The 24572-nt window shown below is 34.8% G+C and overlaps 4 protein-coding genes across 4 annotated transcripts; 2 read left to right on the forward strand and 2 right to left on the reverse strand.

Moving 5' to 3' along the window:
* Nucleotides 1-745: 745 nt before the first annotated feature.
* LOC110376455 (insecticyanin-A) lies at nucleotides 746-2887 on the reverse strand. The gene is made up of 4 exons (XM_064039718.1): nucleotides 2721-2887; nucleotides 1924-2149; nucleotides 1347-1451; nucleotides 746-997 (listed from the first exon to the last, which is right to left on the reverse strand). Exons 1-4 carry the CDS (start codon nucleotides 2829-2831, stop codon nucleotides 804-806), a joined length of 636 nt encoding a protein of 211 aa, XP_063895788.1. The 5' UTR covers nucleotides 2832-2887; the 3' UTR covers nucleotides 746-803.
* Nucleotides 2888-4874: 1987 nt separating this feature from the next.
* On the forward strand, nucleotides 4875-7089 carry LOC110376423 (insecticyanin-A). The gene is made up of 4 exons (XM_021334890.3): nucleotides 4875-5034; nucleotides 5365-5596; nucleotides 6097-6198; nucleotides 6869-7089. Exons 1-4 carry the CDS (start codon nucleotides 4918-4920, stop codon nucleotides 7063-7065), a joined length of 648 nt encoding a protein of 215 aa, XP_021190565.3. The 5' UTR covers nucleotides 4875-4917; the 3' UTR covers nucleotides 7066-7089.
* Nucleotides 7090-7494: 405 nt separating this feature from the next.
* LOC110376447 (lopap) lies at nucleotides 7495-12225 on the reverse strand. Its single transcript, XM_021334917.3, has 4 exons — nucleotides 12040-12225; nucleotides 10952-11159; nucleotides 8732-8830; nucleotides 7495-7703 (listed from the first exon to the last, which is right to left on the reverse strand). The coding sequence occupies exons 1-4, from the start codon at nucleotides 12163-12165 to the stop codon at nucleotides 7516-7518; spliced, it is 621 nt and encodes a 206-aa protein (XP_021190592.3). The 5' UTR covers nucleotides 12166-12225; the 3' UTR covers nucleotides 7495-7515.
* A 1186-nt stretch (nucleotides 12226-13411) lies between these two features.
* Nucleotides 13412-19322, forward strand: LOC110376443 (insecticyanin-B). Its single transcript, XM_021334912.3, has 4 exons — nucleotides 13412-13655; nucleotides 14161-14374; nucleotides 15659-15757; nucleotides 18441-19322. Exons 1-4 carry the CDS (start codon nucleotides 13548-13550, stop codon nucleotides 18656-18658), a joined length of 639 nt encoding a protein of 212 aa, XP_021190587.3. The 5' UTR covers nucleotides 13412-13547; the 3' UTR covers nucleotides 18659-19322.
* The last annotated feature ends 5250 nt before the right edge of the window (nucleotides 19323-24572 follow it).

The raw sequence follows: 24572 nt of genomic DNA on the forward strand, positions 1-24572 counted from the left end.
ATTATTTATTTATTTTATTTATTTCTTTATTACTTATGCTGACTGTTTTCATGTATTTTCATAGCATAACGAATATTGAAGTTTTTCTCCTCTTTAAGATGTTATAAATGTGTATTAAACCATGAAAAAAAAACTATTATTTCGTAGTACTTTATTACCTATAAAGTGTAGAATTTGACAAGGGGAGATAGAATGAGCACTCACCCTCAGGAGTTTCCGGACATATAAATTATATGAGCTAGGTAAGCAAGTGTATTACTTACCTCCCTAGGAATTAGACTTCGTTCTCAGATATATCTAAGCTGACTACTACCTTATCAATACTAATATGTATGAATAACAACGGTTCGTTCATAATGAATGTTTAATGTTGAAAGAATTTTTACCTTCCTTTGGCATACCTACACATTCTATAATATTTTCTACGTACGTACGTACATATATGTAAGTGATTATTGTTTCTTACGCCACATATCGTGTGAATCAGAGCTGAAGAATTTTATCTTCAGGAATTAAGGAATGAATAGGTTATTTTGCAGATGTTTGTTTTCCTTCTATAATAAATATTTTCTATTATCTACATCTATATTTTCTATTCCGCGCCTTGCGAGAAGAGGAACAAATAATTATTTTAAGTTGATTATTAAAATGACTACCAATTAATAGCGTATTGCTTATAATTTTAAGTCTATTCTCTCAAGCATTAAGACATATATATTCTTTTGATTAAATAACAAACAACCCATTAAACAATATTCCATACATCTTTAATCACAGTCTAATTTTATTTTTTTTATACAATTTTACCAGAAATTACTGGTAAAGAAGTCGGTTTCGAATTTCTTGGTGTAAGCACAGCTGGCGTCAGAAAAGTCCTTGAAGACAAATGATTGTCTATTCTCAGCCAGATCAGTGTATTTTGACAACGTATTTTCAACTTTTTTCAGCAATTCTCCTTGAAGCTTTTCCTTGCCGCGGGTTAGCACCCACGTGAATACTGAAAATTGAAAGAAATACTTAGGTATTATTGATGATGTTTTGTATTTGTATAATTAAGTTGTCCTAAAGGTTGAAATGTGGATGGACCAATTTAATTTCTTAAGGTGAGTATAGACTACAACATTTACTTGTAACAGAACAACGAGCCGCTCTATGAGATGTTCTAGTACATTATCCTTCTACGAACAAAACGTCGAGCACGCTCGCCTGTTTGTTACAAACCAACGAGCATATTGGTGTAACATTTCTTCGAGCGTATCGGGCTTCGAATTCGGGCTTACTTAGATATCGAAATAGTCTCGATATCTAAGTACCAAAATTGACGAGTTATGATTAGTTCAACATACCGTAATGTTTCCTGATCTTTTCTTTCAGCCATTTACAAGTGTAAGCAATAGCGTAGCCCTCATAGTCAGTAGACAGGATGAAGAACGGGAACTGGAGGACTTTGTCTGAAAACAGAATAAACAGTTGTATCGTATTGTTCAAGCGATTTTTCATTCAGACTATGGTTGTATTCTATATCTGGTATTAAGTATTTCTATATCTGGTGTCAGTATGTAATAGGTGAGAGCTTCATATAAGGCAATCCTGGGCGCTTGGGATCAGTTATAAAAATTCTATTACTCATAATATAAGGAAATAGTTGCAATCCAAAGATAAGGTTTTAAAGACGACAATATTTTGTTAGCTATTAAAGCTTATCTACAGATAACTAATAGTACCTATTGAAGATATAGCGAATTAAAGGATAAGTAGGCCCTTTTATGCATATTTCTGAGCTTAAACATCATAAAATACGATGGTAGATATAAAGTAGTAATTCATTTAAAAACATCAGTTATATCCAGTAGACTTTGTTAGACTAATGCTGATTTGCCTAGGTAGCGAGAAGCAGAAATTAACTTAGCAAAAATGACTAACCTCCAGCTTCATGGCTCATTATAAACTGAGCTTTATTCCCAGCATCGAAGGTCGGGTCTACTCTGGCCTGATACGTCTTCTGGGTCCTATTGCCCTGGTCTAGCTGCACATAGGTTTCCTTGAACATGTAGCCCAGGTTGTCTTCTAGGAACTCCAGAGTCGAGCAGTCATAGATGTCGCGACCATCGCTGGCGTAGCTGGCTACTGTGTACCATAGACCTGCAAACTGTAGACAGTACCTGTTATTGAAGTTCGCCTTAAATAATTTATGACCTAATTTGTTATTTAAAAAGCAATGTTTATGGCTCGAAGCAGTTCCCCGGGATGCTTGTCATATCTGCTGACGGAAGCTAGTCTATAAAATATTTAGTAGTCCGAGTAAACACTGACTTTGTCCTTCAATTTCTTTTCAGTGATTCATAACAAATAGTTTGATTACTCATAGGTGAGAAATATCTATAAAAATAAAATAGCTATTTATCTATGTCATAAGAATACCGACTGATTTTCGTAAAAAAAACAAAATAGTTGTTATTGTAATCAGATTGTTATCAAATCTGATTATAGTACACAAATAGTTTAAATTTAAAAGAACCATTAAGTAGTCCTTATGAAGATAACAGTATGAATAATGACCGAATGTACCAGAAACGTAAGCTGGCCAGTTTTTATTGATAGAGAAGAAAGTGACTTTTGAAAGTGGTTTTCAGCAACACTAAAAACTGAATTGTTTAATTAATTAGGCGTTAATTTTCTCAACTAACGAATATTACAAAAATAGAACATTTTCAACTTACCTTAGTATGATCCAAATTTTCCTGCAACTTAACATCAGGGCATTCGCCTAGCAAAGTATATTCCGCTCCGAAAGCGGCCACAAAACACATTGACAAAATTAAAATCAACATCTTAAAACAACTGAAGCGTCCAAGACTGAGATAAAGAATGATGTGTCCCGTCCCACACTTGTAATTATTCAATACTGACCCCAGACATAAACCGTCGCGCATACTGTAGACTAAACAGTTGGCCGACTGAAGACCCGCTGGTTGCAGAAAAAATATAAATTATTTTATTTATATGCAAATGAATATATAATACTAGCTTCCGATCGAGGCTTCGTTCGCGTGTTTTGAAAAAAATTGCCTATGTATGAGGTATGTTAAACAAGAATACATTTCAACCAAATCGGTCCAGCTGTTTTTGTGTGAAAGAATAACATACATACATCCATATATTCTCAAAAACTTTCACATTTATATTATTAGTAGGATTAGTAGAATACGTAAATTCAATCAAAGTTTTTATTTGTTCTAATACAGAACAAATACCTACTTGAGCGTTGTTAAGTGTGTACTTACATTCATCTTCATACTGATTTAGGAGCGCAAACCAACTATCGGCCGACTAAAAGTTTGTAGTTTACTAAGGATGGTTTATACTGAAATAGACGTAAGTAAATTGACCACGTTTTAAGCCGTAATGTGGACATCCTTTGGTATGATTTATTCGTTGCGTTTTTGTTTATGTAAGTTTTTGCGCTGTGGGAATAGGATGTAGGATTGTTGGCTGTTAGTAGGTTAGTCGGTCAGGTAAAGTGGAGTTAGGTGACCTAAATAAAATGGATCTATAAATAGGAACTAAGATCGAAAATAGAGAATCGCGTTTCTTCAGATAGCCTGTAAAATTAAATGACAATTTTTTACGCTCTTGTGAGTTTGATTACCAAGTATTTTTATTTATTTTACTTAGATACAATATGGTGAGAAAATCATATTTTTATATTCATCATCATCATCATCATCATCTCAGCCATAGGCCTCCCCCTTTGATCTCCACAGATACCTGTTGGAAGCGACCTGCATCCAGCGTCTTCCGGCGACCTTTATAAGGTCGTCTGTCCACCTCGTTGGTGGACGTCCTACGCTGCGCTTGCTAGTCCGTGGTCTCCACTCCAGCACTTTTCGGCCCCATCGGCCATCCGCTCTGCGAGCAATATGGCCTGCCCATTACCACTTCAACTTGCTAATCCGGTGGGCCAAATCGGTGACTTTGGTTCGTCTACGCATCTCCTCGTTACGGATTCGATCACGTAGAGAAACACCAAGCATAGCCCTCTCCATAGCTCGTTGAGCGACTTTGAGCTTTGATTCTTATATTACTTTATTTTAATTATGTACGCTACTTTACAATAATAGGGTCAACATATTAACACTCAATTTAACAGATTAGAGGTTCGCAGAACAGGGAGTTAATAAATAACAAGATTGCACTATTACTAAGAAGTGTTTGTTAAAAATATTGCTCTAAATAAATGTTTGGATGCGTTGAGGAAAATGAGATACGCCCAGATAGCTTTGTTTGTTAAAAAAAGTAAATGGCAAGCCGCATTTAAAATGATGACACCGGTAACTCTTGAATATCTTCAATAAGATTTTTCTGTGTTATACCTATTAAAAGTCACGCAAAAACGATTGAATAGGAAGCATTTGTAAGGGAGTGTGTACAAACATAAAGAATTCTGGATTAACTTACCTATAAGATAATTATTTATGAATAGGTATTTGCGCTTAAGCGTTTTTTTTACCATTTATGTACACAGAGAGAATATAAAAGAAGTAGAGATAGCATAAAATAGTACAAAGTAGGAAGGTTTTTACTTGCTTAAAAGTATGAAATAATCAAGTGCTACTCTTTTAAATCTCTCTTTAAAATGTGAACTAAATACATATAAAATTCGAAGACCCTGAAGTACCTACACCAAAAAACGTTATATTCATCTTTGAATTTCTCAGAACTTAACATCAATAATACCATATCAAATTACTAACTCTCTTATTTATTCACAGAAATATATTGTTGTTAAGATCATTTACTTGAAAGTTATACACCGTTTGAACTTATAGATAACCTTAGATTAACTTATAAAAATAAATACAATATTACTTGAATCATTACTGTGTAAGTCTTTAAACAGTTTGAACGGTAGTAATAATGCTGAAATTATTTATTTTGTTATTTGTTAGTGTGTGTGGTGTTTACGGGTATTTTACTTTGCCGGGAAAATGCCCTGAAAATGTACAGCTTCAGGAGGAGTTTCGACCTGCTGATGTAAGTTAAGTATTACTTGAAATATATTGACATTAAATGAACCTGTAAAACCCCGTACGTATCTGATGTAGGTACTTACTAAATATTATCTAAAATAATAAAGTGTAAATGGTACTTAACTGTAACTACTCATCTAAAAATCAACATATGTATTTGTTTCTTGCTTTCTGTTTTTGCACAGAAAACTTACTGCCTTATCTCAGTAATCTTATTGCAGTTTACAAGCATAAACAACAGTAATAGTTTACATACTATATAAGATAAAAATATGAATAAACCTACAATTCGATTCAGAAATACTCATACAATTTGTATTCATTTCCAAAATAGTTCTTCAACAAATGGTACCAAGCCTACCACTACTCAAGCGACGGGCAGAACCAAAACAACTGCTCCGTCTTAGAACTACAGACCAGAGCCACTGGCATCTACCTGAACCAGTCCAGGGTCGACCGAGGTCTCTTCCATCGGTACAGCATTGCCAAGGTTGGGATACCTTCTAGCATTGAAGATGGGGCTAGACTGGATGTTACGTTCAGTTTTGATGATGCACCTAGGAGATGTAAGTTTTTTTATGTTATTTCTTGTAGGTAATATGTGTAATTGGGTCTTAATTAGTAAGACAAGTGAGCTAATTTAGATATTATGCTATTTCCTACGGTTTCTCTCATGTCCCAGCAGAATTACTTCGAGCAACCCAGAAGAAATGGACTATATCCTTTCTCAGGCTCTAGGCTGTTTCCTTGAATCCGTTAAGCAATATAAGCAAAATTTTTCGGCCAGTTGCAGGAAAGTACAGAAGGGTGCCAGTGTCTATCAGCCATCAAAACATTCTTGCGCTGATGGACACTGGTGCTTCTATCTCCTGTATGTCTGAACAGCTGGCATTAAAGTTAAACATCAACTTTACTGTAGAAGAAACGAAGTTTTGCATCAAGTCATACAAGATTGTTTACGAATACCTTCTCCAATTACGTAAAATCGAATCGTAGACACAGAACATAATAGAATTCCACAGCGATATTATACCTTTTCTAATTTATAACAATAATATTTTTCTAGTGATGAATAGGAGGTATCCCTTCCATGTGCTGGCTACGAACTACAACTACTATGCGACGGTGTATACCTGCAACTACAGCCCACTTATTGACAAGCATTTCAGTAAGTTTATACCATAGTAAATAAATTATTATCTATACTAATATTATAAAGAGGAAAACTTTGTTTGTTTGTTTGGTTGTAATGAATAGGCTCAAAAACTACTGGGCCGGTTTTTTTAAATCTTTCACCATTTGAAAGCTACATTATCCACGAGTAACATAGGCTATATTTTATCCCGGTATGGGCAATAGTTACCACGGGACGCGGGTAAAACCGCGGAAAAACGGCTAGTAATACATATTAGGTATTTAAAATTGACAAATTAATAATATGAATTTAAAAAATTGCATCAAAAAACTCCTCATCGTTGCCCACCGGGAGTGACCCAAGATTCTAGCAGTATTGCCACGTTGGATGGCATAATACGTTGAATAAATAAATACTAATCAGTTATAAGAATTGCAATATCAATGAAGATTTTGATAAGTTAATTATTGTATCTTTTGATTGCATCCTGCTATTTGGTACTTTGTGCAGTGTCGGAACTGTGCCTCATTGCATTTTTATCATGACAGACTTATGGTATTCAATTTCTCGGCCTTTCTCTTACCTATCAGTTTCATAGCCATTGTTTTTAAAACTGCAGTTGACCACAAACCCTTTAAAAATATGACATCATTTTTTTCCCAACAAAAAAACCTCATTTAATGTATTTTATCATAATTTCCAGTTTACGTATGGATCCTCTCAAGAAACGAAGTTCTGAATGACGTGTCTAAGGAGCTCGCCATCAGATCACTGTCTCGCATCGGAGTGGATCCCAAGAAGCTGGTGAAAGACGACTGGTCCCGATGCTCGCCGAAGTATTACGAAGATAGGCAGGCTGAACCGCTGACTTTTAGGACCCCTGTTTTAGTACGCTATTGAGATTATTAAATGTTATTGCTAAAAGTTGTTGTTTTTTATTATTTTATATTTGACTCAAACTGGATGCTCCATTTAAGATTGGAAGGAGACCCCAACAAGGCTTGGAAAAGGTTAGGCGGAAGTTATTATAGTTTCGATAGTGATAGTGACCTAAGATATAGGTACAATTGCTCTGGAAAAAGTTAAGAAATCAGAATAAATTACTGAAATGATGAGGTTTTTATGTTAATCTCTTTACCAGTACTAAATTTATATCTATCAAGATTAAAATGTCTTCCACGTAGCCTAAAATATTAGTTTAATGATCTTGAAGGTCAAATATTACTGGCATAGATGTGCTTGCATCATTACCATATTTTAGAAAAACATTTTAACAAGTACAGACTGCAAAAATATTGCACAATCTGTCCCGACACAAAAGATACACAATTATATCAAATGCATTTAATTCTATAAATCTCCATTATAATTGACAGCTTGAACATGTGCCGTCCAGTGCGATGCACATTTCTCATTGCTTTGGTCCACCTCCTCAAAATATGCCGTGTTCGCGTACGGTAAGGATCTGAGCTCGTGGTTCACTTTTGCCATGATTGCCTCAGGTAATGTAGTTCTCCGTGACAGTATCCAGGCTGAAACTGAACATGGACTTTATTATAAAGGGTGTAAAGTTTAGTTTTGAGTGTAGCTGCCACTGCTTTGTTACATATTTATTACATTTTCAAATATAAATTATAGAAAAAAAACACATTAAAAATATAAGAAATATAAACGTAACGTTAGAAATAATCATGCCAAATATCAAAAACAACTTTGTAAGTTACAAGTCGTCATTTTTATGCTAGAAGTATAAACAAAGGAGATTGGGCAAGAATGTAAGAAGTTTGGTCCAAATGTCCACCACGAACGAGACCTATAGAATTAAATAGTCCACTTAATTTAGAGTAACTTTTACTAAGAAAGTAAAAAAAAAACAATGCCAAAAAAAAGTTATAGCCAAAAACGTATTCTTAATTTTCGGTAGTTTTTGTATGTTATCATTATTATTTTTTATTTTATTCCACTTCCATTTCCGCATTTTATCTAAAACTAAGATGAGTAAGACACATTTGCATTTAAACAGCCCATATTTTTTCGTCCGATGGATGTACAAATCACTAACCAATTGAGGCGCCAGAAGTACTTGAATATATTCAGCGGTGCCTGGATCTAAGAAAGTTCGATGTAACTGGTGGTGTCTTCTCTCTAATAATGAACAATTCTATTTTGTCAGAAGTTACTGAAAGTACGAAAATCGATCATCACGAAAAGTAATTGAAAAAATGAAATTGTAAAAATCTATAAAATGTTTTATTTGATTTTGCTATAACTTTTTTCTGGCATTATATTTTTTTTTACTTTCATAACAAAAAATGTTCTATATTTAACGGGCTATCTAGCCATATAGGTCTCGTTCGTGGTGGACATTTGGACCGGAATCGCCCAATCTCCTTTTCTAGTTTGACATGGATACTAGCGCCATCTATTAGCAGTTGTGTAAAAACATCTGAATCATTACAGAGCGTCTGAAACTAGCCTCTAGACAGAATTGTAAGAGATATTGTCTTGTCCTACCTAATAAGTAACTTGATACGAAATAAGGTGGCAGTAATATATTATTACTCACTGTATTTCAATCCCATAGCCTCACTGTATTTACAGCCGTAAACTATAGCGTAGTTATCGTAATCGGTTAACACCACATTCATTGGGATGCCGACTGGATCTGAAAATGAACAAGAAATTATCATTTTAACCGACTTCCCAAAAAGGAGGAGGTTCTCAATTCGGCCGGTATGTTTTTTTTTCTATGTGGGTATGTACATCGATTACTCCGAGGTTTATAAACCGATTTATTAAGTCATCGAATCACGTAAGTAAAATGAGCACACAAATCGTTGTATTTGTAGCCTAATGGTCACTAGAGCCACTGTAAACCCACAGGCGCAACCTCAAAACCAAACATCTATTTAGTGTGATATCAACAAGGGCACAATTTTACAAAGGATTTACTTTGGATGTTTAAATCTATACTAATACTCAGCTGAAAATTTCCTTAGATTGCTTAAACGCAAACTATCAGACTGCTAGACTAATTTAAAAAAAATAGTTAGCCCATTTATAGAGGTAGGCTTTAGGCTACTTATATGTGCTGCCGGGGCTGCGGGATTGTTTGAAAAAGTTACCCCGGCCCTGGTACATAAAGGGCTTAAGAAGGAACATGGTGGGTTTTAGACAGTAAGAGTCTGACACACGCTGCATCCACGGCGGAAGGGGTCATTAGCTAATTAACCATAAAAAAGGCAACTTATGTGTAACCATATTGTATGAAGTTATTATGTACGTATCCAATATTTATCGATTATAAATACCTACTGATAAAAGGTTGTTATTCATTCTTAGATATTAATAATATTAAATATGCATTAGGTATTACTGTGATTTCATATTCCAGATTTCATTTACTGATAAATGTGCATACGTTTTGATAATGAAAAAGATACTGATTAATTAATGTAATTTATTTTTACAAACAAGAGTATAACTGGTGTTACACGTTTGTAGTTAACGAAGAATATAAACTTCTCTTAATAGTGTAATTTATTTAGGTAAAAATCAAATGCTTTTATTTCAAATAGGTCTTTGCAGGCTCTTATGAAACGTCACACTCGTTGTACGGTATCCAATAAGTTGGTCTTATGGAGAAGCCGGAAAGAAATTTTATATATCATTCCTTGATCAGAGAAAGCTTAGCCAAATAACCATGAATTGCAATAACTCTTAGTCACCTTATAGAATTTAAGCGATTTATGAATATACTAGCCGTTTTCCCGCGGTTTTACCCGCATCCCGGGATAAAATATAGCCTATGTTACTCGTGCATAATGTAGCTTTCGAACTGTTACTAGTACAGTCAACTTCAGGACAGTGGTAACAGTTTTATAGGAAAATCGTACTTATTACTATTGAGTTAAGGTGCATGACAGTTACCACTGATGTGCGGTCTACCGTACGTGTTTACAATAAATTGTCACTCAATTCAGAAAAACCATTAGTAAGTACGAAAAGAAAAAAAATACGATGAACAAGTAATTTTCCAGGCTTTATTCTTTATTTCTGGAATATCTAAATATAGAGGTAATTAATATGTTGTAAAATAGTGATGTGAAAAACTGAATTGGCGAAAAAAAGGTTTTAATCTAGGTAGGTACTGTCTAAGTACTTAAGTACTGGTACTGTTACTAAAAGTATAAGCAAATACGTTTAGCATTAATGCATAAAGCTAATACTTGCTTGTATTTGTTAATACTCAAATAGTAATTGTAGAAACGGATTCTATAACATTATGAAAGCACCAAATAATGTTATTGGTACTAGTTTCCTAAAAATATGACTTTCAATATTTATTATCTTGATATACAAAGATTAGATATTATAATTACATAGTTTATAAATAAAAACGGCATAACAAATGTACATGGATGTAAGCATCAAGGCCAAGAGTAAGGTTTAACTGTTAAAATAATTTTATTCTTCTTCCTGCCCTGTTCCCAAGTCATTTGAGTTCAGCGTATAATAATTCAGGTTTATTAAATATATTATTTTTATCTTATGACTTTAATTTGGCCCTTCTTTAATGTCATTCTCCTATTCAAACAAATAAATATAATGACCAAGTTTGAACTAGACAAATTGTTAATAGGTACTTTCGCGATAAAACAAAATTTTGCTAAATTCAAACCACAAAACCTGCCGACGTCTTCATAAGTCTAGGTGCTTGAAAATGACAGACATGTACAGGACACTTTTTCTATAATAAAATGAAATAGCTAATGATAAAACTCACCAATATTACTTTCCCTTATAACAAAAATCGCGTCATCACCAGGAACGTAAGTAGTATTAAGATGCAACACAAACTGGACGCCATCCTTCACGAATACATGTTCGATCTCCAACCGTCGCCCGCAGTATTGGATGCGTTTGTAAGCACAGTCACCGTACTGTTCGTACCAGATTGGGAACCGGAGGATCTCGTACCAACGGCCTTGGAACTGGAATGGTGATATTAAGGAAATAGGTAAATTTAGAAACTGAAGATTTAAGGCGTTACAGAGACGCTAGATTTAAGATTATAATAAATAACACAGAATAAGCATTATTGGAGAGGTGGTGCTGGAGGCTGCCAGACTAATGACTTATCACAGACGCAGTAGAGAGTAGACAAAGATGACAAAAAGATGAAAATGGAACCGATTATGGTCAAAATAAAAAATCTAAATCAAAAGTCACTTATGCAAAGTAGGCTGAAAATCAGCACTTCTTGAACGTCAAATTTACAAAATACAGCCCCACCACCACACCACCACTTCCTATGTGTTTTTGCTGGGAAGAAGTGGTGGAACAAACTCCCGAGCACACAAGGTCATTACTGTAACCCAATAATTTAACAGTAACTTTTTTTAACAGTACCTACTGTTAAAACAAACTGCTATAAATATTATCACACTAGCTTTTGCCCGCAACTTCGTTCGCGTGGAATAGTGACTACCAGCAGATTTTTTATTTGACCAATAGATGGCGCTATATGTCCGGAATAATTTTATTTTTATTTTTTTTTGTAATTAAAACTATCCTATGTCCTTTCTCAAGTTTCAAACTATGTCTGTACCAAATTTCACACAAATCGGTTCAGTAGTTTAGGCGTGAAGAAAAGACAGACAGACAGACAGAAAGACAGACAGACAGACAGAAAGACAGACAGACAGACAGACAGAGTTACTTTCGCATTTATAATATTAGTTTGGATATTAGGAGCAGCCTTACCTACCGTATATCAATCCGGGATATATCAGTATAAGAGAATGCACAACTGAACTTATAAGTACTTCTGTGACATCTAGTTACAAGTTGCGGTTTCGTCTATACACTCACCTCTTCTATATCAAAATACTTCATAGTATCAATTTCGGGGCATGCCCCAAACTGCAGCACCTGACCACCACATAACGCACTATATAACACTATTAGAAAATTCACTAAAAACAATTGCCTAAACATATTTATTTAACCTGAACTGTTGAGAATAGTTTTCATGTCTGTTCTTAGAGAATCTGATTAGATTGTTCCTCGACTTTATCTTGAAGAAACTGATATTGCAGATGGCCGATAGATCTGTTATCTTGGTTCATGATGATACTACTGTTTTGAGTGTAAGTGGCGGTATTTTTGAATAGGTACCCATATCTTATCACGATTTTTTTCAATAAAGGGTCCGGCATGTGTATTTTGAGAGTATGCTACAAATTATTGGTGCTCATTTGACCCCGACTAGGCAGAATACAGGTCCAAAGAATGATAAGAAAAATCCTAAAACTCTTATACCGTTTCTTAATTGAAGTTTCGTATTTAATAAAATCGAAGTACGGAATAAAATTATTCTTACATGACATGTGATGAGGGTCAACCAGGCCCTAGAGTTGGATGCGATTATTTCTTCAACCAGGGACACATTTTGTGTGCATGTAGAAACATCAGTCAGGCAACCTAGGTAAATCTTATTTTAAATTCTTACTTACACAACTCCCAATTTTACTAAAGAAATAAAATAATTGAATAGTCATTGCTGCATTGGTCATTCCTAATTGACGAGAAAAAAAGTTTAAACTTCTCCGAATGTTTAACAAAAGAAGACCTTTATTGTTTTTTTTAATTCTTGAATAGCACGTGGTGGCAAAAACTGGTCCATTCTTAACAAGAGGAAGTAGACTTCCTATTTAAACGACAATAATAGAACATAACAAAAATAAATTCTTGCCTTTGATAGAAAAAAACAATCGTCATAATATTTTTGCGGAAACAAAGCAAACTATTTCTCTATTGTTCTTTAAATGTACGCATTAAAAAAAATTGTCGTTCTCGGTTTGAGACTGATTAATTTGTGTCTCATGAATTTTTAAGGCTACCTAATTCTATCTTCAAAAACAACGGTTTCATAAGCAAACCTGCACCTGAGTACTTCTTTTCTTCCGGCTTTGCTGTCCAGGCATCTCCGAAATATATGGGAGAGATTTAGGAAGTATGGATTGCTCTATACAAAGTGAGAGGAGTCGTTTTTGAAAGGATATCCGAATCCATCTGAATATAAGTGTATGCATGTGTGAGGTAGATGGTTCTCTCTCTCTTGTACCTAAAAAGGCACATATATTGTCCTTGGTCGCTCGGAAATTAAACTCCCTACGGATTGTGCGTAGACTATTTACTATTTATTGTCATATTATAATACTGGCTACTATAGCTTAATTCTAACACACCTTGACTTACTCGAGTCACAACAAATCGGCCCGGAACTGAAGCCAACAAAAACTATTCTCTTTATAAGACGTGACTTTTTGCGGTCCGTCCCAGTTGCAAGCCAGCGTTGGCTTGTTGTGTTTGTCACCATGTTGGCCCAATGTTTGGTGTTGGCTTTAGCAGTGTTCAGGGTGGAAGGTGCTATGATGAATATGAGCTGTCCTGATGTGACTCCAAGGGAATTGGATTGGAAAGCGGTAAGTTTTTTTTGGATTTGGCAAAATTTTGGATGATTGAAGTCTACCTAATTTGAACTTAGCCTTTTATCGTAATGCTAGAAAACTGTGGAAGTAATTTTAAGGTAAGATACTTCCTTATCCAACAACAGCGCTTCCTTATTTATTCAATTTAGTAATGTGAAAACTCCTTGTAGGCGATTTGTGTTTTCTTACAACTATTTCTGTGATTACTTATAAACTGCAATATCTTAGAAAGTGTCATGTCTTGAAAATAAAATAAACCTAAATTAACAGACCTTTGAGATATTTTATCTAAACAAGATTTTGGCAGTAACGCAGCAAAACAAAGAATTTTGTTTTTTTTTTTATTACACTCGTGTATTTTCATTACCTTACCAGTGTACTGTGGCTAGCCTTATACACAGCCCAGTGCGACATAACCAGTCAGTTAGTTAAATCAAAATACTTTCCGCTTGGTCTCCAATCTTAAATTACTCCAACCTCCTTCTTGCATACTCCCCAGCTGGACGGCATCTGGTACCTCACAGCCATTGCCACCGAAGACATGGTGGTCCAAGGCGACTGTGCCACCGTACTATTCGACCATCAGAACACCACCGATGTCTCCATCAGCTGGATCACCAACAATACTGTGACATATTACAACGGGTCCGTCGCTCTGATACCGGATCCCAATAGCAATAGTACTGGGGATCTATTGCTTGTTACTTATGATGGTAAGATTTACTTGTATTTTAGTGTTTTTAGAGATTTTGTCATGGAGTTTCTTGCCGGCTCTTCTCCATGAGACCAGCTTTTTGGAACCGTGCAAATAGTGTGACTTTTCATAGATGCCTGCAAAGGCCTATGTGAAATAAAAAGATTTTGATTTTGATAATTTCTGGGTATGATAATGTGCCCTAAAGTATTGTGCTATATTTTTGCGCTACAACATGACATTGATTTTTACATACATTTAACGTTATTGTGTGTTGATGCCTTATGTAAACATCTGTAGTATTTATTGAATGTTGTTCTAATACTTACGCTGTCATAACATAATCTTCATAATGAGATTTTCTAGTAAACAGTGTCTGTCTGTCATTACAATACTTTGAACTAGATTCAGACTTACACAAAACAGTTCAACACTATTTACACTTAGCTGCGAATTGTCGCATTGGCGAACTAAATGAATTAGCGGCTATTCCTTTGTATTAGATTTAGGTATTTGGTTTAAACTGATGTTTTTTCAACAAAGTTAAAAATCTGATAAACTTCCCTGAATATCATCATCATCATCAGCCAGTTTATTGTCCCACCGCTTGGCACAGGCCTCCTCTCAAGCAAAGAAGGATAAAGCTGTAAAGTCATTGTTTTTCTGTATCTCAATATTTTGTTGTCATTTATAATTCCTAAGAAATCACAACCACTAGTTTCAGGCTTAGTGTGAAACAAACATTAAGAACCCTAATTGGATTTACTTGATTAGATTAATTCGCTTATGCTAAAACTAGCGTTGTTTTAGCACATACTTATACGCGTTGGTTGATTTGTTTACATTCTTAGGTAAACTACTGGCATATCTGCATTGTATACTGTAGAAAAAATTACCGTCTTCTTTAAATCCTATGGGATTAGATACATTTTAGAGTTTATTAATTATGTATAATGTTAGTAAAACTCATCAACTACCATTCTTTAGGATGCTGTTTGGCCAGAGAATCTCACTCAGGCTCTTTTTACATTTCTTCATACACATAACACCAATACAATACTATTATTTATGCAGCTATGGATAATAATTTTATAAGGCTGAAAATTTGGTTTCTTTGTTTGGTTAAACGTGATAATCTCAAGAACCTGTAAAATATCTTAGGTACATTCAGTGCATGATTTCATTCAGTTATTGTAAGGGCTATATTTTCATTGAAGTTGATTCTTTTGAATACGAATAAAATGGCCTAAAGAAGTCTTTACATTTTGTCTTGGTTTATAACCTTTTCGTATTTCTTTCACAGATGACAAGACTGAAACCTACTCGTTCTTGGACGTGAATTACGAACACTATGCCGTCATCTTCGCTTGCTACAATAATGACGATGGAAACAGCAGTACTTGTAAGTACATAGTTTATATTTTTATATTAAGTTAATTTTAAGAAGGTATATTAAGGTTACTAAACTCTTGGCTACGAGAAATATGTAGAACAAGGTTAATGTGATCCTGTAACTTAAAGATGAAAACTATTGGGTTTTAGTTAGTAAGAGTAACACTAACATGCTTCGCGCAGATAAGAACAAGTAGAGTAGATAATTACAAGATTTTACAACAATTTTAAACAAACATGCAAAATAATGTGTCCTCTTATATTAGTATAGATAGATAGAAGCAGCGACAAATCTCAATATAAACCCTAGATCTGTTTCAAATCTTGTCTGTAGGTATGTGTTTGTGTGACACATATCTATAAATTTTCAAAATATGCTAATATCCTTTAGGGGAAGTACCTTCGTAGTTGTTATCTTTGATGTTATACCTAATACCTATATGGAATGCAAATTACCTTCAAAGTGATTCAGCTAAATATGAATTCGATAATTATGCGATTAGTTACAACTAAAGATTACCGCAGTTTAGAAATAGGTATTTTTAAATAAATGATTGGCTTTAATGTAAGTTTATTTGGAGAAATGTACCTATGTATAGATTGTCATTGAATGTTGCACACTGTTACCATGCTGTCGACAACTCAGCCTAGTCATACATAATTATCATCATCTGAAATTTTGAAAGCAGTTGTTGTTTTACCAGTTGAATCTTAATTGAAAGCTTGAAAAGTCCCGTAAACAACCATCGTTGTTTTTGAAAAGAGTGTCTACGGAGTTTCTTGCCGATGCTTCTCCATGAGACCCACACTTTGGAACCTTAGAACCTTGTAACTAGATTGACGTTTCGAAGAGCTCTCATAGGTAGACTTATTGAGATAAAAAAATTACTTTGTTTTAGAGTATCAATATCGGTCAAATAGACGTACATTATGGCGTATCTAAAGACAATATACCTGTCTGGTCTCAATAAAGTCTGCCATGATTTGTAGCAGTAACCACTACAATTGGATTACACGCATCGGTTGCACTGTCTGCTAGCACGCATAAATTACACGTGTTACTACTTAACGCTAATTCAAGGCACGCTAAGTGTCGTGTCAGCTGTGAGGATATACTATGGATTAATGGTACATCGTATTTCGCAGTGCTGAAGTATTGAATACTGCATAAATCACTGAAGAATGGTATTAGATATTGTGGCTCTACTACCCTTTAAAGATCAGTTTATTTAATCAGGATCTACCACATCCAATGACTAACAAGCTAATAATTGTGAAATTGAATCTGCACAATTAAGAAGGGAACCATTGTTTTTTTGCCGTTTGTTTGATTACGTAGTATACATTGCTATTATTAAATAAATAGTTAGTGCAGTTAGTACAGAACACATCATAGGACTTAGAACTGTAAAATACAATTCATATTACAGAATTTTCATATAGAGAATTCCAATATCTATGCAACTGATTAAGAACATCAAACATGTGCCATATCGGTCAGTTATGACCTTCCGCAACATTTTATCTCCTTCTTCGGCTAATTTTGTAGATAAGTTTTCACAAGGTTAGAAATTTACGTAGTAGTATCCAAGTGAAGACTTTTCATTTCAACTAAATATCACTCCTTGATCTTTCAACAAAGGTCAACTTGAGAAATGGGGAAAACTACAGCAAAACCATCCTCAAAGCAACTCAAAAGTGAGAAATGACAATTACATTAAGTTTTTGTTTGTCAGCGGTAGTGATGGTAATTTGCCGGTCAAATGGAGGCCGCGATCGGTCGCTTGGAAACTTGACCGATCCGAATGCCTGACAATTACTCGCTTTTATGTGAACGGCACGTTAGGTTCCGTAGTTGGATCATAGAATATCTTTGCTGTGTTTTTTTTTGTGGTTTTAGTAATGTTCCGGTGAGAATTACTTGCGTATTTTGTATTATTTTACTAATAGGTATAATGGCGTGTTTGATACAAATTCGATCTATTTTGAGAAAACTAAGAGAATGGCCCAAAGGTCAAAAGGAGGTTTCCAACTTTTGGTCATTTTATGCCATTATTTATTCATTGATATTTTAGTATTGTCTGCTAGCACTCTAGATGCAATGAACCCTATACATGTCAGTCATCCAATCAAAAGTTTTTTGCCCAATATGCTACCAACCTCTTTATCTAAATAATTGCTTTTATTTGGCCGACTGATTATTTTAATTAAAAGTATGTCTGCCAAAGAGTCTCCGATTCATTTCCGATACCGTCTTTAATGGCATAGTGATGATCTAGTTAGTTTTTTTTAGATTATCGATAGATTAATTAAGTAATCGAATCTTGGATCTTATCGATCGGTTCTATCGACTGCGGTGTGCTTCTAGATTACTTTCTGCGTACACTAGTAAAAGATGCCGAAAGATTAAGTTTGTGGAAACATTAACCTTTTATTTGATTAAAGATTAATTAATCAGTTTCATTGTTAAAGGCTCGTTGTAAACAAGCGCATCCGGATTCATTATGACTATATCATTTGCTGCAAAACAGTGTTGCTATGTTTCGCTTTGAAGACTTTTATGGCCCAATTTCTAATCGTTCATGAGATTTTTTTTGCATTTGAAATATAATGTTTACAAAGCTTATATAAAATGGGTATATTACATAAATAACGAGACACTTTCTAATTCCGTAATTCTTATTTCTTTTCAGATGAAATATGGAAGCTTACCCGCACACCGCATCTGAAAGACACAGACGCCGAGAAACTGGACAAGGCAATTGCAAACTACAGCCTACAGGACACACAGTTTTTCACCTTTAACAACACAGAAGATACTTGCAGGGTTAACAGTGGACATCAGCTTGATACTTCAACCCTTGTAGTGACGTCAGCAGCCGCGCTTGCGTTATTCAGAAGGTTTTATTAATATGACGTAGTTCCCGAAAACATAAACGTTAGTGTCTCTTAAAATAACTGAAAACAGAACTAACTGGGTTGAGGTCAGATAGGCAGTCGCTCCTTGTAAAACACTGGTACTCAGCCGAATCCGGTTAGACTGGGAGCCGACCCCAACATAGTTGGGAAAAGGCTCGGGAGATGATGATGACTTTGAAAATGGAACTTGAAAATTCATAGCGGCAGTTGTTTTAAGAGAACTGAAGTTTGTATGTCGGTGAACTTGGCCACTAATATGACAGATGTTGTTTTGATTTTCGAATGCACCGATAAAAAAATGTGATATTCTTTTGATAGAGGTACGTTTTCGAAGCGAGCTGCTTACTGCAGCTGCTGACCGCACGTGCCCCAGTTGCACCATTGCTTTGTATGTATTTATTATGTGGTCAGTAGTTGCAGTCGGCGGCTCGTTTCCAAAACGTACCTTAATGGAACACGGATTTATTTGAAATATATACGGACTTTTCCCTGTTCAACAGGACAAAATTTAAAAAGATGGGTATAGTTTTCCTGGTCTAGTACTTATTTAAAAAGTGAACTTTTTCACATTGTACATTTACTGGCGTAGGTACTGGAGTAAAATATTAATGTAATAATTTATTTTAAGTTTAAGAATAAACATTATTTTGTTTGAATGATGTATTTTTTCCTTTGATAATGAGGTTATTCTGAAAAACCAAAGTGGTAAGGTTCTAGAATAGTATTTTGTTTTTGCTTTTACTTCGTTACCATAGCAACACCGAAAACTCGCCAGTGAGAAAGTGCTGAAAAAGCATTTCAATTGTCGTACAGCCTACTTGGCCGAAATGTTTTGTAAGCATCAATCATTTTAAGGTAGTAAGCTTATGCATTAAGCCCTTTTATTAATACACACGGAGTAAAAATAATCCAAGTTTAAACCCAAGTTTAAACCATGAAAGGTATGGTTAAGTTTTCCTTACTCCTTGAAGAGGGTAAGAGTACAGTATTATCGCTTTTTTTGCTTGAACTTGGCGGACACACTGCCGTGTGCCTAAATAGGTAGGTCCGTTCAGTAATTTCAATTTTTTTAAGTTTATTGCAAGAAATATAAACAAAAAAATATAGACAAGTACTACCATCTATCCGAAGTTTTTATCACTACCAGAGAAGACGACTTCTGTGTTAAGATAAGAACTGCAAGTGTAGCACTCAGGTACATACAGAAGTATGGTAAGTTCTTTCTACAAATAAGAGATGGCGCTGTTACAAGACACAAAGTTTCCTGAAAAATATTCTGGGTTATTTTGTCTAAAATATAATTGATTTGTTTATGCGTAGAACATTTCTATTCATTACATACATAGCCTTTATTTACAATAGTTATTTTATTTGATTAAACACTAACTTGTCATGCAATTCGATTATATTATTTTAAACTGGTTAAGTGTGTAAATCTGTGTAAAAATATATTCCAGAATTTTGAACATTTTACACCGCATCCCAAAGAATCAAAAACAAACCCAATTTATTTCACCAAAACTCAATTTTTCGATTAAAAGACCTTAGCCAACATAATCTAAGTAAATGCTTGGCTTCAAACAGTTCTGGTTGAACTTTATAACCCTCAAAGTTGAAGAGTTAGGAGCTCGTTGAGTTTTATAGCAGTTTTTGCAACCACCGAAGCGATTGGTAAGGGGGCTTGCAGACACCGTTTTGTCGATATGTAAATTTCTTATCTCTAAACTGTGGGGAGCGGTTGGGCATAATCGTAGGATTTAGGCAATGTGTTCTATAGTGGTTCTGTAGGTTGATTGTGAAGCTCATTTGTTTTATCAAGTTGCTTTTGTTTTGTGGGGGGAATGCTAGGGTTGACTTTTTTCCTCTGTTGCTTAAATCTGAAAGAGTTTTATCACAATTTCAAATCCTTGTTCCCAAAGGATTTTTAATTGGTTATTGCTTTAGAAAGGTGCTTATATGCTTTTAATGGAAACTATTTTGGATCTTGTGTTTTTGTATACTTAGAACAGTTATGACGCTATTATACATTAGGTGATAGTGATGCTTATTAGAAAAAAAAAACATAAGTACTCAAAGGTTAAAGGTTACAGGTGTAACAAAAGTACCTACTTTCGTTTGAACAGAAAGAAGCAAGAAAATTAAAGAACAAACGTCTACAGCAAAATTCCGAACTTAATTCCAAAAAATCCATCCTCTTATCTTTATTATATATGTGTAAGTATGAGCATACCCTAACCAATTGACAGCAAAGATTTACCTGTAGTTCTTTAACACCAAGTTACTTATTAGCGTCCTTATCACAACGTGTTAAGGTTCATTTAGAGTGGTATATTTTCAAAGTTGATTTCAGAAGTATTGTATCGTATTGAGGAGTTGATTACCGTAATGTCTGCAGGTAGACGTTAGGATTGGTATTCTTTCGGCCCCTTTTGATTTGCTCTGTTAGTATGGCCTTAGGTAGATGATAGCTTGGGACTTTAGGTTCTGTTGGCATTGAATTGTATTTGGCAGTAAATATGAAAGTTATTCTTAAGGCCAACAAGTGGGAATATATTCGACATGTATCAATTGAAATTATCATAATTCTTTCTTGATAACCAGTTATAGAACATTTCTTCTAAATCAGTTTAGCAGAGCGGGTTAACCATGATGATTACAGATTGGTAAAAAAGCTAGGCAGATAATGATCCTAATAAATAGGAAAAAGGCTAAGCAGATAATGATCAAAACGATTCCCCACCATTTACGTATATTTTTGGACCAATATCAACTCTGTTGGGATGTCTGTCTGTTTCAAATTTCATTATATGTGTACACAGAGATGTGGTCAACGGAAACGCCAGAGGTACATACCGGGTACAAGGTTGGTTTAGCTCGAAATTTTGACTTGTATGCCTCTGGAGCGGATGTACACGTCACAATAGATGTGGGTTTTTAGCCGTGTAACATGTTTCCATATTTTTCAACAAATAAAGTGTATAAATCTGAGGGATTTTCAAAGCGCGGTTTTCAGCGGCTGATACGATTATAGTGGACTCTCTGTTATTTACCTCTTTGGTTGTTTCTTCAGTGAGTCCAGTGAGTCTTATGTGAGTGTCTATAGATCCTATTATCAATGACGGCAGAAAGAATAAAGACAATAAAAAGCCTACGTCTCAACAGCTCTAGTCTAACAGGCCCCCTTTCTGTAGCGCACACCATGGCAACACCTCTTAGTGCAGATAATAAAATTTTATTTCTTTCCTCAATACTGTCAAGAAAAACCGAAGAAAATATCTAACAAAGACATCAGTCAAGTTTAGTAACATCCTTGAATATGAGAAACAATCTTCCCAACCCCGAGAAAACTACAAAACACGCTCTATCAAAACTTAAACAATCCATATCCATTGTGGCTTCATATTTGCGAAACTCCATACATTTAAATTAAAAACTTCGCGAGCAGAGTCCGAATAATGAACACTGTCAAACTCGGTTCTGCAAAGGGATAAATATTCAGTGTTTAGCGTCATGCGAATTGGCACAATGTCGCTGCATATGAATTGGCACGGTGTCTGCATGTATGAATTGGCATGTCAGGCTATTTGCACTGTGGCGATAGATGCAACGATAGTGGTTGTAGTATTTATGTGTGATCTGGTTTTTCTCAGTTTTGGGTTTGCAATTTTTGGGACATTGCGCATAACGTTAACCAGATATCTTCTAGTTATAGGATCTAAGATAGAAGATATAACAAAGTTTGCTTTTCAAAGGAATTCAAAAGTTTTTAAATGTGCTACTTTTTATGTAAGGAGGCAACGAGCAGATGGATGGAAGGCGATCATTACAGTCCATGGACAAAATATTTTTTCTTAAGTAGACACAGTAATATTAAATTGCCATTTATGACGTACCTGACTGAAAAAAACGAGGTAAAAATAATAATTTCTTCCACAAAAATCCTATATCACAGGCTAAGCTGTAGGATCGAGTGCGTTACCTACAAATCATAATAAAAGAGCAAGGAACCCATAACTCGGGCATCGATTACGATGAGCATGTTCTGGGGTCCAAATGGCCCCCAAGGGACCTCCTATCGGCAGAACGTGCTGTGTTGCTGAAATTAAATTCGCCAATCGATACTGATATGGTAGGTATGTTTGTATACTTCATTTTTGTTGCGAAAATCTTGTTTGGATATGAGTTGATCATTATTTTTTTAGCTAAAAAATATAAGCAGAAGAAGAAACAAAAAGATTAAAAAAAAAAATTTGGGCGCTACAAAAGGCTTTCGCACTAGTGGCTGTCAAAGCAGTTTGAGCAAAGCGTTTCACTGAAGAATGGAATGTTTTTTTTTCAGATTTACTCTTGGGGTTATTTGGCTATCAGTATAGAGGTAGTTTTCAAGTATAGGCCATCTACCTGATCGTCCAATAATGGATCTAATTAAGGTACCATTAGAAGCAAAATAAATTGAGAAAAGCAGTCTATTGTCTAGCCTCTTTCCTAGGTACTGCAAATAATAGCTTAGACAAGAAAAGACCTTATTTTCGACGATTTCATAAGCAAAACTACTATTCACTAATAATGTGTAGGTGTACAAAAACTAAATATACCCTAATTTCCTCCCCTAAATGAGTGAGGTCGATAATTCTATTATTCTGACTCATTGTCGAGATTTTTCTTTGTCTTAAAAGAAAAATGGTGACCATTGTGAAGTAATGGAGGCCCGGCGAGGCCAAAAAAGGCATTTAAGCTATTGTACTACAGAATTCTTTGGCGACATCATTTTAAGTTATTTAGACTGTATTTCTAGCTTATTTGTAGCGTTTGAAAGGAATATTTTGGGCCTCATTTTGAAGTTAAAGTGATCTTTTTAGTTGGCATGAAAAAGTGCTTTTAGAGAGAAAAATCTTAAATTCTGTGACTGGCATTTTTTTTGGCCATTTAGTAGAAAAAAGTTCTTTGAGCGATTTCTTGTCATTGTTATAGATTTATTAAAGCAAATGTGTTTGTGTCGCGCTGTTGAATAGGATCAGGTTCTGCCAATGGAGTGATTGAAGTCCCTACGTTTTGGTCATCGATCAAACCTTTGTTCTGCTAATAGGTATATACTCCAATATCCTTGTAACTAGTAATGTCAAACTTAATCTTGACAGTCAATTTGGAAGTTGATTTATATAATTGATAAGATCCGATTGACAATAGTCAATTTACAAAAAAAACTCATATTGTAAAAGAGAGAGAAGTATCTATAAAGTTTTAAGTGCCTGTTGATGCCTGAGATTGAGAAGAACTATCTCAATGCGAATGATTTTTGAAATTTAAGTCATAGTAAAATTGAAGCTGCTGAATTGAAATAAAATTGATTGATTGCAATTCAGCATTTTTCTACTTGATAGGATTTATTATTTTCTGCTTTTCCTGTGATTTTCTATATTATGGAAAATGAGCAGATACTTAAAAAAAAAACTACTGTAAACTGTTGCAACGTGTCTCAAAATATAACCTTCTTAATGTGAAGGCAGCAGAGCATTACACTACATTGCAAAAATCCGACACAACCATAAGAACTCTTAAAGTACAAGAATAAATCTGCTTCCACTTCCAGAAATATTCTTAGTATTCTCTTCTGCACTGTTCGCTGGTCAGACACTAAGTATGCGATACATAAACGTCTAAATCCAGTAGCTACATAATTTGCCATCTCCTACAAACAATGTGTTTATTCGGGCGTTTGCGTTCAAGCTTCAGTGGTATGGACTAATAGAATTTACTTGTCTAGTCGAGAGAAAGGTCCATAATCGTGAGTAGTATTGTTGGAACTTATTTTTGGATTGCTTAGAATAGTTTGGAAGTTGTAAGAACGCTGCTTCTGAAGGTTTTACGCGCAAGAGACTTTCGAATTTGTAAAACTAGTAAAGATC

This window comes from Helicoverpa armigera, chromosome 20, assembly GCF_030705265.1.
Source record: "Helicoverpa armigera isolate CAAS_96S chromosome 20, ASM3070526v1, whole genome shotgun sequence".
Taxonomy (NCBI): Eukaryota; Metazoa; Arthropoda; class Insecta; order Lepidoptera; family Noctuidae; genus Helicoverpa; species Helicoverpa armigera.